The following is an 18,799-nucleotide window of genomic DNA, read 5'->3' as shown; positions in this document are numbered from 1 at the left end:
ATCAGAAAAGCCTCAGCAGACTCTCCAGAGCATCTTGGATAGAAGCCCCTGATAAACTATGCTACTATCAACACTAAATGGATATTGAGTCAGACAATTAGGCAGTCATGTAAAAAACCCACACAATAATATCAGTGCACTTAGATTAATTATTCCTCCAGAAATCAATTCTAGTCTAGGGCCTCACTGACACATTAGCTTTACTCAAGAGTACTTCAAAATTAGCCAAGGGATTCAATGTTTTGGCACTTCTCCAGATTCTGGTCCTTACATTGCTCTGTTCTTCTGAGAGTGCACGTTAAGAATCAATTCCATCTCTTTCCAGACAGCCTGACAGTATTCCAACACAATCCTTGCTTAAAAGGTTTCCTTGAAAACAAGGTGATAATTTAATCAGCATTTGCTATAGCACCACATGATTCTTATGGGAATGACCACTTCAAAGAAACACATTTGTAACTGTGCTTTAACATAGCTGAATGCAGACACCTCTGTTCAGAAGGTACAAATGCTAGCAGGCCATGTTTCTAAAAAAAAACCAGATATTGCTTTTTGAAGTGAGATCTGTCTTCCCTCACTCTCCTCCTTGCTGGCATCCACAGGGAAGACATCCAGGAAGAAAATACAGGTAGGTCACCAGTAAGCTTCTGAGTTCAGACCATGTCCTTATTCTGGATGATTACATGATCCAGATTCTAGGCAAGACAGACCATCCTCACAGCACAGTCCAGCTAAATGCTCCTACAGCACCATCCATACAGTTTGGTGAGTTATCTTGCTAGGATGAGCAGCAGGTACATGCCCAGTTGTCACAATGTTGTATCCCATTAATCAAGGTGCACCAAAACTGTGTGGGAGCTTCCACAAAATAGCATCTTGGATGAAAGAGTAAAAAAATTAGCTAAATAAACATATATGATGATATTTCAGTGGCAGCGTTAGTAGTTATGTTTAGATCCAACCAAGTTGAGGATGAACTAATTCAAAACCTGTCAAGTTGTTCCTTTTTCCAGGAAAAGAAAAGAAAAGCTGCTCCTAATGAAATTTAGTCCCACTAAACCTTACTCATTCATGTTATATTGAATTTTAACAGCCATGCTCCAATACCTAGCAAAATAGTTTATAATTCAGACAAAATATTTAAATGAATACTTCTTTATATATTTCACACTCAAACATATAATTTCCTGTCCAAATGCCCAAATATTTTTTTAATTGCTATAAAATTCAAATTAGCAAGAACTAAAGACACAGGGGCTATGTCTATGCCAGTAAATCACACAGTGCCAGGGAATGCTTCCAAGTACTAGTAACTGGTCATCATATTAAAATTGTATTTTACATCACTAAAGCAGTCTTGGAAACAGTTTGACCCAAGTTAACTAAAATTCTGCTAAGGAATACTCAGACACAGTCCAGGAGTTAGCAAAAGCTAGGAGTGAGCTTGGATGTTTCCAATGGACAATCTGGACATGGCCACCCTGCTCAGAAAGGTACAACTCTTTAAGGGTAGGAGCACCAACCACGCTGGTGCCAGCTGGCCTCAGCACAAAGAACAGTCCAAGGCACAGCTTGTCTACTACACAGGCACAGCCAAGGAATACAAACCAGCTAAGCAGTGATGAATGCAGTCTTATCTCACCCATGCTAAGGGGTCAGAGGACTCTTGAGTAATTTCTCATGTTCAGCACACTACTCCTGGTAGTCTTACAGGACATTTACCGGTGCTGGTAGGAGTAATTTGCAGAAACCATAAAGAAAACGGATTATGGAATCTTTAGTGCAACCACAGTGGATTAAACAGGAGAAATTTACACTACTTTGGCACACAGCACCACACATTTAGTTTCTGCAGGATCCATAAATCAGGTTTATCAAAGAAGCAGAAAGTGCACCAAGCACACATGGCTTCTGAAGCAGCCCAGCATGAAGTCCCAGCTCAGCAATCAGCACTGCAGAGCAAAGGGCTTTTCTTTCCTTCTCTTTTAATCTCCTCAGCTCTGCACTTGGATTCTAGGAAAAAGAAACAGACAAGAAAAGGAAGAACAAAACCACAAGCCCCAGAAAGCAGATAACATAACCCAGCTCTCTGAAGCAGACACGGAGTGCAGTATGTTTTGCTTTGGGTCCTGTCTCATTACCCAGTAATTAGCAGTCCTGCCTCTGCCACAATGTAGATCTGAACTATGGAGAATGCCTGGAGAATATTTTAAAGGACCTAACTGTTTCACAGGGTAAGAGCACATGCAGGCAAAGTCAGAAGGAGCAAAAGAAAATCTGCACAGGCATGCACACTGGGAGAGGAGAATTATTACCGAGACAAGGGAGTCACAACAAAGGCACGCTGCTCAGTGTTACTGTTAACACCGGCATTCCCATCGGGGCACACTGCTGCTGGCTCACCTCTGGGACACACTGCATCTGTCCCCTGCACTGCCTCAGCTCTTGCAAAGACCAGACTGCATAAACTGCCTTTCCAGATGCTGGGGTGGCAAACAAAACTAACAGCAGGCTTGCAAATACTATTTTAGGAAATGGTGTATTTTGCAGAAAAAATTCATCTCAAGATGGGGTGAGGAATTAGCTGAGGAAGGAATAAATGACATTTCAAGTTGATGTTAATGCACAACCAATTATTTTTACTTTTTACCCTTTAATTGCTCTTTGCATAAGAGCTATATAAATGTAAAAATCTGTATGAAAGATTCCACTTTCAATCTAGTACAAGATAAAATTTGGGCTATGAACTAATTGGGAGTTTAGACAGAACACTGCTTTGAATTAAAACTTTCCAAATAAGAAAAAACAAAAAATGGCAATAAATTATTCTTTATTAGAACAGAGAATAATTAATAGTGAAAAGCCAGAGGGCTGGATATTTGCACTGCTGTTGTTAGAACATACTCTTTAATGATCTAGAAGATTAATCAGACATGGCAAAATTGGCTAACCAATTATTTAAGATGGAAAGACTTTGATGAATTTCATCAGGATTTAAATAAACAAAAGCAGGCAAACTCTTTGGCAGGTTAGAATTAAAACAATTAATAACTTTCAGGGTGGTACAAGTCATTATAAACCGAACAGGTTTGCACAGGTTCTGTATGGTTCCCTAAAAAAATCAAGAACTGACTCAGAAAGCACCATGAGAGCATCCGCTCAGTGCCTAGCAACAGTGTGGAAAGCCAAGAAAATGTTTAGTCACATTCATACAACAGGATACAGAAGGAGGACACAGAATTTAAAATCTCTCTCTCCAGTAAAACACTGAATTTGGTTAACTTCCTCAAAAGAAACCTTTCAGAGGAAAGTAAAAATGCTAAAAGCATACAAGCAGCATATGAAGGACTGGGGGTTTTGATGATTCTTTCCCGCAAGACCTTTTCTCCTTATCAATCCATTAAATCTTCCAAGAACCATGTCCTCCTTTCCTGGGACCCCGGCTTTCCCAGAGCTGTGTGAGCACAAATCTTTGTGTTCAGTAAGTATAATAATAGGATAAAGTTTTCTCTATGAAAGAACTAGATTTTTTCTCTTGTGAGTATGTTCAAGAAAAAAGAAATAAAATTCCCTGGAGGCATACAGCTCTTTGAGTGAGCTTTCTCAGGCAGAGGCCATAGGGTCTCCCAGAACCCTTTCATTATGATGAACAGGGGAAGAAAGTGTGGTCACAAAGGCTTAACATCACCCAAGCAGCTTCAAAGAACAGGTCTGATACTCAACATCACAGTCCATGGGGACACTGCAAGTAAAACTACACAGGAGAAATTCCATGACAGGATGGGATTCCCACTGTCAAGCTGTCTCCTTATCCTATCTTTTATGACTGCAGGCACCACTTGCAAACTTCAAGCTGATGGATTACATCCTAAATGGGGTCAAAAGAAGCACAGAACAATTAGTGGTATTAGTGTGGCACTGCCCTCTGAACCATTAATCTCAGAGCAGGGGCAACAGTCAACAATATTTAAAACAACACATTTCAAATCCCTCCTGGATATAATCAAATTCTGAAATCCACTAATATGAGATATTAGTAAGCTAAACAGTCATGTAAAATTATAAAGAAGATTTGATATTTACATCAATTGAAATAGCATTCATAGTTGTATTTGCCTGATTAGAGTCACGAGGACACTAATTCTCATCCTGAAAAGCAGAAGCTGATTTGCCAGCTGGGATTATGAAAGAATTCCATCTCTTTCCTTTGCCTCACAGGCTACCAGAGTACATCTGTTGAGTACTGATTATCTTTCTAGAAAACATTATAAGAAAGAATAATTTAATTTATTATCATTGTGGAAGTCAAACTGGTTGAGCCAATGATCTTTCATTACAGTATGATGACTCTGCTGGATAATCCAATACTGCAAACAATGGATAAAATAATCACAGATGCTTCTTAGGTTTGTTCTTCTTTCACCACCTCCTCTCAGCCTCACCTAGAACAGTTCAAAAGGTAAAAGCCATGTCTTCATTTTCACAAATTCTTTACTATGTCAGCTGCAGACAGTCTGGATACATTTTTTCTGGTAGAAAAATTGCAAAAATCTCTTCTAGGTCAATGACTTCCACTGTCAGTATCCTTCAAAGTGTTTAGAAGGCTCAAAGGAGAAAAATAAATCACCAAGTATTGGTATTATGCAAGCTCTCTGAAGAGGTATTGACTGCATCTATTGCAAGGAATTAAGAAGTGGCTTTAATGTCATTCTATTAATGAGTGTCCTTTCTTTGCAACTGATCTCACATACTAAACCCTGCTATAACCAGCATGCACTTTGACTAGATTAAGGACAAAATGACTTCAGATACCTAATGCTGTTGGATATAAACGTAAAGTAATGCCAGTGAAAGGCACACAAATCTGTGTGTACAGGACACCAGGCAGAAGAAAGGCACAGATTTTGTATGCTATGATCACAAATACAACTATGCCTATTAAAGCAGTTCCATAAACCCCATCAAGCTGACACTGTTGAACAGTAGATATGCAAGTAAGTGTGAAGGTGATTCCTCCTGTGAAGGAAGGATTTGTGAAGCTGCCTTGCCTTGGATCAGGTGAAGTGTGCTTGTACACTGCCCACACACTGACAGTCAGCTGGAACATCCTCCTCAGGAAAGGCAGGAGGGGTTTGTAGAGCAGCAACCTTTTCCCCTGCTCCTGCCTCCTGCAGTGACACGGATCATTAATGGCAGCTGCCATGGGAATGGTGCCCTCAAAGGGCAGGAGTACTGCTCCCTGCACTGCTCCCTGCAAAGCCAGCAGGCAGGAGCTGATAGCTGGGGGCAAGTAAGGCATATTGCCCCAGCAGACCCTCCCATGTTGTCCCTAATGTTCTGGAGCAGTTCAAGTGCAGAGGTTTTCACTGTCTGCCAAAGAAGGTGGAGATGAGGGATTCTCCATCCTAGCTCTAACACAGCAGGAAAGAGGATCTGTCAGAAACCAATTCTTCTCACCCCAAAACAAGCAGCAGGCAGGGCTCTTTTGTCACATGTCAAAAGAACAGTCAGGAAGTTAAAAATATCTTATTTCCTTTCATATCTACATTCACCAATATTAGCTCTTACTTTCTTTACAAGCAAATGGTCAAACCTGTACTGAAGCCAAAACATCAAGCATACTGAAATATCTGTCTCCAAAAACCTGCTTTCTGGAACCATTTTCCATTTTGTGCAACTAAAACCAATGTAGAGCATCAGGCAACAAAACTGTCCAGGACTGGACCAGAAGCTAAGCAGGAGGCTGTGCCACACAAGGCTTGGCAACCTTGTCAAGTCTCACTCCCAGGGAAAACATCATGCATTTCTCAGCTGGCTTGCATAAAGCAGAAAGAAGTCTTTCTGAGCATTTTTTTCCAAGAAGTTTAAATGAAAAAAAAAAAAAAAATTGAGGAAGTTGCACCGAATTCTACCCATTTCTTTCCTATAATTAGAAATACACATTAATAAGATACTGCCAACCACATGGTATGCTCTTTATGTATACATTATTAATATTTTAGTATTATTTTATATTGTAACTCACACAGTATTTTAAATGTATTATTAAATGAATATTATTTCATGCCTTTTTTGGGTCTAGTTTTGACACTAACATACTGGGTCATTTTTTCCATGAAAACTCAGTATCTTAATCTTCTCAAGGAAAAATGAAGAAACTCAAGTATCTCCTTGACAAATGAGACCTGCCAGAAGCCAATGATCCCAGTGCACAGTACACTTGACAATGTGAGCTCAACAACAATGAAGAAATACTTTTTTCAGCTCCCTATTTTGTGGCAAGGGTCTAGATTGCAACCAGTCTCACTGTAATTTATTTCCTCAGAGAAGATTGTGGGAGCTCTGTGTGAAAATCACTTTATGATTTTTCCTTCTACCATTATTTTCCCATGGAAGCAAGTATTCTATTCCATAACTTCTGCAGCAATAATTACACAAGCTAAGCTGATTCTAAATGTATTACAATAGGTGTGTTTTATGTGAGAGCTTTCTTTTTTTCCTTTTTCCTTTTGAACTAGAACATCAAACACAGAATATACATAACATTTGCTCTGTGTATTGAAACACAGGAACACATTATTCTCTGTCATAAGGATTTTATGTTTGAAGGTCCAAACTGTAGAAAACCTAATAAAGCATATACTCATTTTCATAGTTTAGTCAGTAGGAACACTCACAGCATGTGTGAGTCTTTGCAGAAATAGTAATGGTGTAACTTCAAATGTAAATGTTACATAAAAATATACTCGCCTATAATTACACTACAGTTTCAAATATTCTCTTTTTTCCTAAATAACCTCTCTCAAATAAAAGATTGATCAACCACCCCCAAGATTCTTTGCAGAATCCACATCCCAGCACTATTCCTCAATGTCATGCAGGATCAGCTATGGAATTCTAGTGGAAGTGTGCATGCCAACATATAGCACCACCATCTGAGGGCGTCTGCATATATTACCACCCATAGTTTAGTCATGGTTCAAAAGAAGTCAGCTCTGAAATTAATTAAAGAATTCAGTTGTACTCCCTAGAGAAGATTTTGAAAGAGAACCAAAAGTGACTACAGAATGGCTGCTGCTTTTACAATGTGCCAAAGATATCTTTGGATTTATTTTGTAGAGTTGAATCTTTACTGAAATTACCAAGCTATTGAAAAACTATGTGACTACACAGGGTCTTAAATGGCAAACCAGTTCAATTCTAGGGAAACAACGTTCTTATTAATGACATTTTTTAGCTTTGCACTCACATTCACACAAGTTCAGAAGTGTACTTGCAGTATGTGTTACATTTTCTAGTCTGTTCATTATTTTATGGATTTTTACAGGGACATATTTCGATGAACCACAGTATAGGTGCAGAGAGAAACCCTCAGGTGGTGCTGGGAGCTCAGTTAATTAACACTGGTTACTTTCCTCAATTTGCCAGCTGTTATCACTACTGCATCCAATACTCTCCTCTCCTCTGTGCTGAGGTGACATCTGAGGGACCGGAGTGCTCATCTCCTCCTGCTCCAACCCTGGAGCGTGAACGTGGTCAGTGTCCCCATGGGTGGAGCAAGGAAGTGATCACTGGCAGCAGTTTCCATCTGACCAACACCCATGACCATCATCATCCCAACTAATACAAACAGCTTGGAGCCCATGAACATCCAGACTAGTGATCAAGGGCACAGTCATCATCTGTCTGCAATTTCAGCTTGTCTTAGTGGTAACATTCTAAAAATCTAAGCCAAAACAAAACTGTAATACTGTATTTAATCCCTCTCTTGGGATCAAAGGAGAGGAGACACAGAGGACAAAAGCCTCTCATTCTACCAGGGCAAACTGCGAAGGAAGCCAAGTCATTTTAAGTATTAAAATTTCTATTTTCCCTCTAAAATACTCACCTGACTTTCTCTTTGGTGTTTCTAAGAACAGTTGCAGCAAAATTTTGTGTAACACCAACCAGACTGATGCCATCAACTTCCACAATTTGGTCATTCACTTGGATCCTTTCAGGGAAAAAACACAAATGCATCATTAATTGTATGAATTCTTGCAAATTTTCAGCAAAACTTAGCATAGAGAGATCTTTATAGTTTGACCTTAAACAAAAGCTCAGTCATAAAATGATTGAGGTAAATATGAAAAACACATCATTCCTTGCACACAGACATCTCATAAATCCAGCTTCAAAGTTACCATTACAGTTAATATCATCAATTAATTATCCACTCTCTTTCCCTGTAGAGAAATACAGCAACACAAACTCTTGAATTTGTCATATGAATTAAATTAAATGAGATACTCGAACATCTCTTATATCATTCTTTCCTAAGCCAATCTTGAAAAACAGCATAAGACATAGTTCTGGCATTTCATGCTAATGGAAAAAAATGCAGTATTTAACTAAAACAACCTGCTCATCTGTGGAGAAAAGAACTTAAGTATCAGATCCAATTGTGACATACTATCTTAAGATATTTAATCTAACTTGTTCCAAAAAGATGAGTTCCCAGTGTAAGCGTGATCTTTCTGCACACAATCATAAAACCTTGGACTGCTGTAATGAGCACTCTCTTTTTGAAACCAAGCACCTATTTACAGCTGATACACTTTAATGCAGAAAAAGTTAAGACAGAATGAAAACCATGTTGCTTTTATCTAAAGCAAGCGCTGCTACAGAATCCCTAAAGCAGGCACTGGACTCCTCTGGAAGATGACTGCTATACTGTTCTTTAGAAATGCACAATCTCTTAATAGTTTCAAAATAAAAACCAAACAAACACATCCAGAACTCGTCAAAGGGAGCAATTTTCAAGTACATACATGGATTCTATTGATCCAAACAACACAGTTTACAAAGCAAACAAGAAACAGCAATAAAGAAGTCCTGTTTAAATTATATGAAAATACCTATATTAATGTATTTAATATCTTAGGACATATTAGTGATAAGATTTCTTTTCAAAAACCAGAGGCTTCAACAGAATGTTGAAGCATTTGGATTTGGAGCACTAATTTCTCTGTCAAGTCTGAGGAAATGCTTTGCAGTTCTACATGTGTTCAAGCAGCATCTTCTGTTCTTTGGATTCCAGTGATGAGTAAGAAATACAGTATTTATTCTTTGGCAGCCTCACACTACAGAATGTCACTGTGTTCCAGGCAGGATCTCCCTTGAAAAACGCAGCCTATAAACTCCTATTTTGAAAATCATATTTGGCATTTTAAGCTCAGAATTTTATTTCAATTTGCATTGAAACATTTGAGAAATACAGCACTCACATCAATATTTATCTAATTTTGATCTTTTTTTCCTTTTAAACTTTCAACTCTTATTTTTATGGCCACTTTTTGTTCTCCAAAACTCCTTTACACATATATTTTATTATGTATGAGCATATATGCATATCAACTTACAAAGGGTGGACTTCCCATTAGAGCCCACTCCAACAGGAGCTCCAGGCCTCCTCTGTCTGTCAAATCTAATTTCAGACACAAATGCTCAGATTGCCAAAGTCTGAATTATAGAAATTGTATTGCTTTTAGCATTAATAACATTGGTAATTCTTCTTGCAATTATTTTCTAATTTTCATGACTTTAAACTCTGTCTGCAGATAACAATGAAGTAGCAACTATAGAAGCAAACCAACTAAAATTGAAAAAATTATTTGCAGAATTGCTCTGTATGATGAACTGAAAAATTTAATTTGTGCAGAGACATCTTCTACAGTTCAAGTTAAGAAATATGTAATGTTTCAAAACTGGTGCTCCTAATGTGAGCAAAATACTTCATAAAGTGAATGACTCATCACCACAATAATCTGAAAGAAGCAGCTATTGATTGATTGATCCAGGAAAAGATTTTATTTTTCATATTCAGTCTAATTTTTCATATTCAGTCTAGTGACTGATTTCCTATCTTTCACACTGCTAATAACTTCTCCTAATACTTATCAGCATGCTTGCCTTTGGATTCATCTTGAAACACACTCCTAGGGCAAATACTGGCACACAAAACCTTTAAATATGACAGCTAAATGCCACCTGTTTGTCTACAGCAGCATGGATCAAGGCAGTGGTGTTAAATCACTGAGAAACCCCTTTGCACAGATTTTGTATTTCCATGACAGACAAGTAGTTTATATCATAATTTGAAGGTCTTTAATAAAAAACAGAACAACTATCCTACAGATACTGTAACATTTGAAACTGTAGCTTCACAAGAACCTGGTTGAAGATTGCTATATGACTATTCAGAATATCTGATGCAACTACTGAAGTAGTTTTATTTTCTGCTTGGAGACTTTGTTTTGCTATCAGTGTTAATGATTAAGTAGGCTTTTCATAAAGATGAAGCTAACAGGACCCTTTACAGTTGATGCACTTTATTATGCAGAACGGTCTGGTCCTGACTGAGAGGATTATATATCCCTTTCCCAAGTGAATGATCAGTCAGGCTCTCAAAGAGAAAATCAGAGTCCTATTTCTCAGCTGACTGAACATTCTGCCAGTTGAAAACCAACACAAATATTAGAATGGTCAAAGAACGGTATTATTTTTTTCTCAGCTGACAAGTTCCTTTCAGATGCCATCTAGGGAAATGAAAGAAGAGACTTGTGATGGAACATTAACTTCTGTAGCCCACTCAAACATGTGAATAATGAGATGAAAAGAAATTACAGATCATGACAGAGCAGCAGTGAGTGACTGATTTTCAACCAGAGAATTTTACAAAGAATACCAGTCGTGAGCTTAATGCCTTCTAGCTGAGGTCAAGCACACCCTTCAGAAAAACATTCACTTAAATTTAAAGTAATGGATAAAGTCATGACATCTTGAGTTGTCAGCTTCATTTACCTCCATAATTTTTAAGCCTATGATAAATCAGTATTTGGCCTTCAACTTAATATCTTATTGCCAAGATCTGTAAAGACACCTCCAAGCCCAGTCTAGAAGACAACATAGTTCAGTAGTTTCTGAAAGCAGTATTACTAAACTTTGCAATCCCCTGCCTTCTAAAGTCTTGTGCCTAAATTTTTGTGAGGTTTCAACAGGAGAACAATTTTTTGCCTGGCTGAAAAGTTAGAGGTGTTCAACAAGGAACATGTTACTGCAATGTATTTTTAGAAGACATTATCAACATCTTAAGAGTTTATTCCTACTCTTATTTATAAACAATATTTTCATATTGTGTATGAGTAATATAACAACACATTAATGGTTAAAATCAGAAAAGGAGAATGCAGGTAAGTTGATTTAATTGCTTACATATCAGAGAAGTAATATTTTACTGGCATGAAAATTTACAAAGTTAAGCACTGGGACAAAATGAGAAATTGTACAGGTTGGAAGATTTTTAAGAATCCTCTTCATTATTACATGATTACATAGTAAAGTTTTTTCCTATCTAATGAGAAGAAGCTGACTGGGTTTTGGCAGTTATTGTATAATACACAGATTGGCAGGTGTTGTAGAATACACAGATAACTGTGCCCCATATGATATGAAATATTTTATGTTGAAAAGGAATTCTTTAGCTTGCACATACCAAATAAGCAAGCAGGTTTCATACAAGCACTAGGACTACACACACCAATTCACCTCTTTAGTGGGCAAGGTTTATGGTACAGCTTCCTATTCCAATTAATTATTGTACTTTCAGTGCTGTAGGTGTGAAAACTGAACCCCAGAATAGAAGACTATTCAAAATAAGAAATATAAAGTGACAGTTTGTGTTAGTAAAGTTGAAAGGAGTGTATTTAGTAAAAGTCTAAATATTCAGATACACTAATTATTTCCTTAATCACAGAATAATCAAGGTTGGAAAAGACCTTTCAAGACCATCCAGTTTAGCCGTCAACTAAGCAGCTCAATCACTCCTAAACCACAAACCAAGTGCCACATCCAGATGCCTCTTCAGCACTTCTAGAGACAGTGACTCCATCACCTTTCTGGGCAACTTATTCCAATGCCTTTTTCAGTGAAAAAAAGCTCTAATATTATCTGAACCTCACCTGACACAACCTAAGGCCATTTCCTCTCACCCTTTCACTTGAGACATGTCAGAGGAGACCAACCCCCACCCGGTTACAACCTCCTTTCTGGTGGTCGTGGAGAGTGATAAGGTCACCCCCAAGCCTCCTTTTCTCCAGGTTAAACACCCCCAGCCCTTGTAAGACCTGTGCTCCCGACCCTTCACCAGCTTTGCTCCCCTTCTCTGGTCACACTCCAGCACCTCAGTGTTCTTCTTGCAGTGAAAGGCCCAGAGCTGGACACAGCACGCAAGGTGGCCTCACCAGTGCCAAGTACAGGGGCACAGTCACTGCCTGGGTGCTGCTGGATGCACTGGTGCTGGTCCAGGCCAGGATGCCTTTGGCTTTCCTGGGCACATACTGGCTGATATCCAGTTGCCTGTCAACCAGCACCCCAAGTCCTTTTCTGCTGAGCAGCTCTCAAGCTGCTCCTTCCCCAGCCTGCAGTCCTGACTGGGGCTGCTGTGACCCCAGTGCAGGACCTGGCCCTTTGCCTTAGTGAACCTCATGCAGCTGTCCTCAGCCCATAGATCCAGCCTGTCAAGGTGTCTTTGTAAGGACATTGTATGCAGAGAGAGACCAAATAATCCAATGTTGAACTGAATTGGTTTTTTAAGCATTGCCTATCTAAAGCTGGCTTGAAGCCAATAGAACAGGTGGGAGCTCAACACTTTTAAAACCAAAACTACCTTCAAAAGTGTCACAGAGTTTGGAATCAGCAGCCTTACTCATGCTAAAGCATCTTGGTTCTCAGCAGTCACTAACACATATCTTTGGCAAATTTGTTCTTCTTTAAAAGTTGAAACTCATGGTACCAATTCAGTGTCTTCTCATAACCACATCAGGTATTTGGACCTTACCAATGAAGGTGACGAACTTTACAGCTTGTATTACCATGACATACGTTAAGAAAGCAACTATTCCCTATGAAAGTCATAATTTATAGTAACTATTGCTGATAAAATTTCCAAATACAAAGTCTAGTTTACCTGCCATCTCTTTCTGCTGTCCCACCCTCTGTTACTGTTTTGACAAATATTCCCAGTTTTTCAAGGCCCGCATCAGCTCCAACTCCCATTCCAATAATGCTTATGCCAAGTCCATCTTCATCTGTGAAAGAGGCAAGAGAAAGCAGAAAATTCTTACATTTATCTGTACAGTTATTTGGTAGATAAACATTCATGCTTTGGTTCCTCTTGGCTTTCTGTATCAATAACACTAATATTATTTTGCTGCCTTTTAAAAATCTATTTGACTACCATTTTAATTACACACAAAAAGAATCCTCTGCAGCCTTTTGAGGAGCTAAGAACAACAGACAAGATTTTTACTCCTCCAGTGAAGAATTAACATCACACATCAAACACTGTGTAAAATCATGTTGATGGAGTGTCACCAAACAATTCTCTTAAGAAGACAAAAACTGCCTGTCTCTGAGCTGCTTCTTTAATTCCTCACTGAACAACTCCTGAAATCCAAAAAGCCACAGTGACTACATCCAATTCATGGAAATTCAAGATAGGCTCTGCAGGCATGTGCACAGTTCCTAAAACTTGTAGGTCAGTGTCACAGGAAGTGGAATTGACAGACAGACATGATACCTTTTTCTAGTTCGACTGGGAAGAGCTCCAACTTTTCCACACGCTTCTCAAGTTCATATTCAGCTGATGCAGCCACTGGGTCAACTTCATCATTTCTCCTATCATAGTCTTCATTAGAGTATGTATTGAAAACCTGTGGAAATAGATCAGCAATTATTCAGCTACCCATTCCAAAAAAGATGTCCAAATTATTAAATTAGCTACTACTTTTGTCTTGTGATATTACAAAGTTTGAAAGGCTTTTAAAAGACAAATTTCTCCTGCTCATTCAAACTTCAGGTTTTTTAATTTGTGCTTTTTTATTCAAGGAAGCACAAGTACAGTTGCAAAAGTCAACTGAATGTAAGTTTCTATTGCTTTTGATTATAAATTCAGAAGGTGATCCTTAATGTCTGTGTTGGGCTATGCATATAAATAATTAGAATAATTAATTTAACTCATTAAAATTGCACTATTAATAAACATTAACAGAGTCAAATACATTGAAATTATAATCTGTATAGTGTTTCTGTATTAGTCTTTAGGCCTTATGAAGTTCCAGTTCACATTCATCCAAACAAAGTTTGACCTGAAGATTACTAATCTACATTTACATCACATATGAGTATCATGGAGATTATGTTCCATATTATGTATAAACATTTCTAAAACAGCAATATACACAGCCATTTGTATTTTTTAGGCTAACCAGGTTTACAGGTTTACTTCATCTCTAAAGCGCTAATTTAACAGTGACTGCATTAACCTGATTATATTATTTATGCTACTTTACTATCATACTTTCAACATCAATCTCTGGCCTTCAACCAGAGATTATTCAGACCTTCAGAAACATTAGTCAGGAAAAGCATATTTTCATATTTTAGAGATCAGAGTTTGCCAGCCTAATTCATTAAACTGTCTGCACTTGGCAGTAAGGAAAGAATTTGTATTACTAGTGGCAATAATTTTACTAAGCTTCAGTCCCATGGATATATCATATTCATCACTTCAAATAAAGGAAAACAACTTGCCATATTTTCTCTTCCTCTTTTACAGACAGCCTACAGAAGACATCATTGTGTGGCCACATTTCCTTTATCACTGGTCCTCTTACACTGCACCCTGCTACATAGCTACACAAATATTCCAAAGTTCTCCAGAAGCCTGCTCTTTTCCAGCCCTGTTTGGAGGCCCTCTCACAATGTCCCTGGATGGAGCACACATGCCAGCTGGCTGCCCAGTGCAATGACAGGAGCTGGGTCATTGCCACCTGAGGTTTCACCTGCCTGAAAACCTGTTAGTACACAGGTTTTTTGTTCATTTCTTTTGAATTGTAAATATATTACATTTGGAATACAAAAATACTTTTAAGTACTACTGGAAGTCTATTATAGCTACCACAAAGCCATCTAAGTTTTACATGAAGTTGTGGTTGAAACAGAAAAGACAGCAGTGACTCAATGGAAATTTTAATACCCATTCATGTGGGTATTTCACATCAATGTGAAACACTTAATTTTCTCTTCCAAGAAGACTGAGATGATAAATGTTTTACAAGAACTCACAAACCTATCTCACATGGATTTTTAGTAGTTATGATGCAAGAACAAGGCTGCTTTAACTAAATGATGCCCCTAGAAATCCTTCATAAATACATGCAAAGCATAAGTAGAATAAGACACATAATGCTGTCCAGGGCTGCTGAACATTTTATGCTGCTTTAGTATCTGTAAGATTGGAGAAAAGACACAGATTGAGAAACAAATAATGCAATTCAATGCCATCATTTCTAGCCTGACTAAAGAATAGAAAAAACCAGTGGGAAGAGTCCACTCAACAGCAATGAAAAAGTGCTACAACTTCCCTGGCAGCTTCCTTCTCTGTGACTTGGTGTGAAAAGCAGCAGTTTTTAACCACTAAGGGTTCCATGATCAAACCCATTCATGCCAAAATCAACCAAAATAAGGATCAATCAATAGAGTGAGACTCAGCTAAAACATTACTGAGCTAAGGTTTGACCATAAACTTTTAGGTTTTACCAGAAACTTTAGGTCTGCTGAAATGCAGCACACATGCAAGCAAGTACAGGTTAAAAACAAGAGCTGTGAATTTGGCTTGAATCATCTCTTTTATTAACATGATGAGAGAAACCCATGCCTCAAATGTGAACAGAGATGAACTACATGAAGGTAAAGGAAGATACTGCTTGCTGGAGACAAAAAACAGCTGAGAGAAAGATATAGGGGAAAATTATGTCATAAAATGAGTATATTTACTTCTGGATTTATTTTCATCATGTTAACTGGCACCATTCTTTTCCTTATGTTCAATGACTGGCATGAGAATGAGAATATTGTGGAAGCAGTTTTAGATTCGTTGCAAAATGACTGGAGGTGCTTCAGGATAATTTTCTTTGAAAGCATAAAATCATATACTGCATTTGGGTTAGGGATGATTTTTCTTGAATCAGATTAGACAGAAGATAAGACTTTTTGGAGTGTGCTCACTGTTTTGAAGTATTTTAATAATACCACTAAAAGGAAACTAAATATACTGGTGGGGATTAAAAGTTATCATTATGTCTCCAAATACATCACACCACTCTTATCTAGTACCTCACCTAAGCATTCACTCTGAGACTGTAGATCCCTGATTGCACAAAGCTCTGTGTTTCCCACCTGGAATTAACTCATTGTCTTTTGTACACTGGTCATATAACTTTGCCCACTGCCTTCAACAAGGCAGTTGTCTCCCCCTGAGAAGGGGAAGAAGAAGGAGAAGGATATTCTTGTATGTCATTTATCTCATTTTGTGCAATCACATTTCCTGGTTGACTGATTCTATTAAATGAATCTCTGGGTGTTAAATTGAAGTAAAGAAAATTTATGCTTGGAAATTTTCTTTCTTTGTGAACCAGTCTATCCACCAGAGTAATGAACTGCTTGCTCAGTACAGTCATGAGAACTGTCACTCAAGATTTTACTGCACTAAAAATAAGATAAACATTTATAACTTTTTCCTCACAGTATGGTTGACTTGATTTAAGTAGAACTATTTCCCCATGTCTGCTGCTGAAATGTTTTCCAGAGTGTGAGTGGGATTTCAGACTCATGGGAGTTCTCCCATTCCCTGTCATTTGACAGATTTGGTTTTACGGCCACTCTGGCCAAGTAGCCAGTACAGAAAAGTCACAACTACAGAATATGCTGAGTTGGAAAGGACCCACAAGGATCATAGAGTCAACTCTGGGCCCTGTAAAGGACCATCCCCAAGAGCCACATCCCAAACCATTACTTAAAAAGCAAGCTCTTTTTCCAGTATATCCAATATAGTATCTTCCTCTCTGATTTTACCACTACAAGTATTTAGGAAAAAAAAAGTTTTCATAGAATTCATTTGTGACATTTTCTAGGATTTAAAACAGCACTTGTGGAAAACCAAAAGCCAACAGTGATGACACATTGAAACAAGCCCTGAAGAGCTGCTGATAATAGAACATACTTCTGTGTTCTCTAAAGTGATAGAAAAAGGGGTCATCAGTGATTCATCCAGCACCAATATAGTAACAAACTGTAATATGAAAGAAGCAGGTATAATTGTTAGGCACCCTGGGTGGTATCCCCAGGGAAATCATATATACACACACAGATCATTAGCTTCTCTTTGGCAGAGCACAAGCTAGAGAAGACATGTCACTAACTATAAAAATACATTGCTGACTAATTCAGAAAAAAACCTTACATTTTTGTTTTAGTACTTCATCTTTAGGAGGAAGATCAGAAGGATAAAAACTGATTATTCTTGAAAAGAGGCAAAGTTGCCTAAGTTTGGGGTGCTTTCTCATAGCTCTTACCTACCAAAAATTTACAGAATTTAGCTAACAGTAACCAGTAGGTAGTGACAAGGGTTTTTCTTATCTTTTTAAGCAAGTCAGAATGGAGATAACTCTAAAGAATCACATGGGCTTACCAGCTTGGTGCTACATAAACCACAATTAGTGTTGCATACTATAAACTGTGCAACATAATAATTGTTGTATCTGACATAAGGCTGGGAGAATTGGGGTTGTTCAGCCTGGAAAAGAGAAGGCTTAGGGGTGACACAACTGTGGCCTCCAACACCTGAAGGGAACCTACAAAAAAGATGGAGAGAGACTATTTACAAGAGCATGTAGTGACAGGACAAGGGGGAAGAGATTCAAACTGCAAGGGAGTAGATTTAGATTATCTATAATGAAGCACTGAGGATAACCCCTCTGGCTGTACTGAAGAAGCAAAATGAGTAAAAGAAATCACAATTTGACCATTACCTTCTGCTTTAAAATCTTTCCACAGCATAGCTTCAGGGAGGAGAGGAAGTGCTGGCATTGTCTGAACTTGGTTACTATTTTTTTAAAAAGTTTTTCTCTGCAAAGTGGTTTCTTTGTCACAGTGAAAGGCAGTGAGTCAGTGAGGAGGCTTCCTCCAGCTCTCCTGGCTTCATGCTCCCCTACAGCCTGTGTGGGCATCAGGCGTCACTAATGCTTCAGAAAGGAAGGAGACAAATCCTCCCAAGAAGCAATTGCAGGAATGAGACACAGATGGGAATTAGACATCAGCAATATTGAAAGAAACTGCATGTCTAAAATCAAATCCATGCCTGGGGTTTCCCTCAGAAAGCTCTGTAAGAGAAAGATCTGTTCTCAGTGTCCTTAAACTCTGGCAAAGGGACCTGCACAGCACATTTATATTTCTAAAATCCTAAAAGTATCTGGGCCCCAGACTTCTCCATTCCAGAGAGACCTCTTCACACATATGACAAGCCAGGACCAGCTGCCATGACACACAGACAAACTGCTCAATTTCTTGGGATAAACTAGAAAATATTCTCTCTGTATACTCTTGTTTTAGACAACAGGAACAAGTTATCAAGTCTTCTGCCTGTTGGAACATCATGAAGACCATTTGTAGTAAATAACCACAGTGTCACTGTCCTGCAGCAGTGCTAACACATCTCAGTTTGGATCTGTGCACTTCCATGCACTACAGCATGTCCTAAACCCAAACCATGCCTCAGTGGCATTTCCTGGGGGGACACAAGCATTAAAATGCATGGGCTAACCACACACATTCATTATTCCTGTGACATGAGGATGCATTTACTACATGGTATAAGTAGTCTAAGAACCAGCCAGACTCCTCTGTTAGGTTTCTTTCACCG

At 38.4% G+C, this 18,799-nt stretch overlaps 1 protein-coding gene across 3 annotated transcripts in view; it reads right to left on the bottom strand.

Moving 5' to 3' along the window:
• PPP1R9A (protein phosphatase 1 regulatory subunit 9A) overlaps nucleotides 1-18,799 on the bottom strand; it is a 131,497-nt gene that overhangs the window by 50,478 nt on the left and 62,220 nt on the right. For all 3 annotated transcript variants that reach the window (XR_007776756.1, XM_050970493.1, XM_050970494.1), the window contains exons 3-5: nucleotides 13,619-13,751; nucleotides 13,007-13,127; nucleotides 7,889-7,993 (exon numbers count right to left, since the gene is read on the bottom strand). Coding sequence is in view for 2 of the 3 variants with exons in the window: in XM_050970493.1 (XP_050826450.1) it covers nucleotides 7,889-7,993; nucleotides 13,007-13,127; nucleotides 13,619-13,751 (359 nt within the window). In the remaining variant the exon portion in view is untranslated. The remainder of the gene's footprint in view (nucleotides 1-7,888; nucleotides 7,994-13,006; nucleotides 13,128-13,618; nucleotides 13,752-18,799) is intronic.

Source organism: Serinus canaria, chromosome 2 (assembly GCF_022539315.1).
Source record: "Serinus canaria isolate serCan28SL12 chromosome 2, serCan2020, whole genome shotgun sequence".
Classification (NCBI taxonomy): domain Eukaryota; kingdom Metazoa; phylum Chordata; class Aves; order Passeriformes; family Fringillidae; genus Serinus; species Serinus canaria.
Note: the sequence above shows the minus strand (reverse complement) of the source record. Positions and strands in the feature narration are given on the sequence as shown.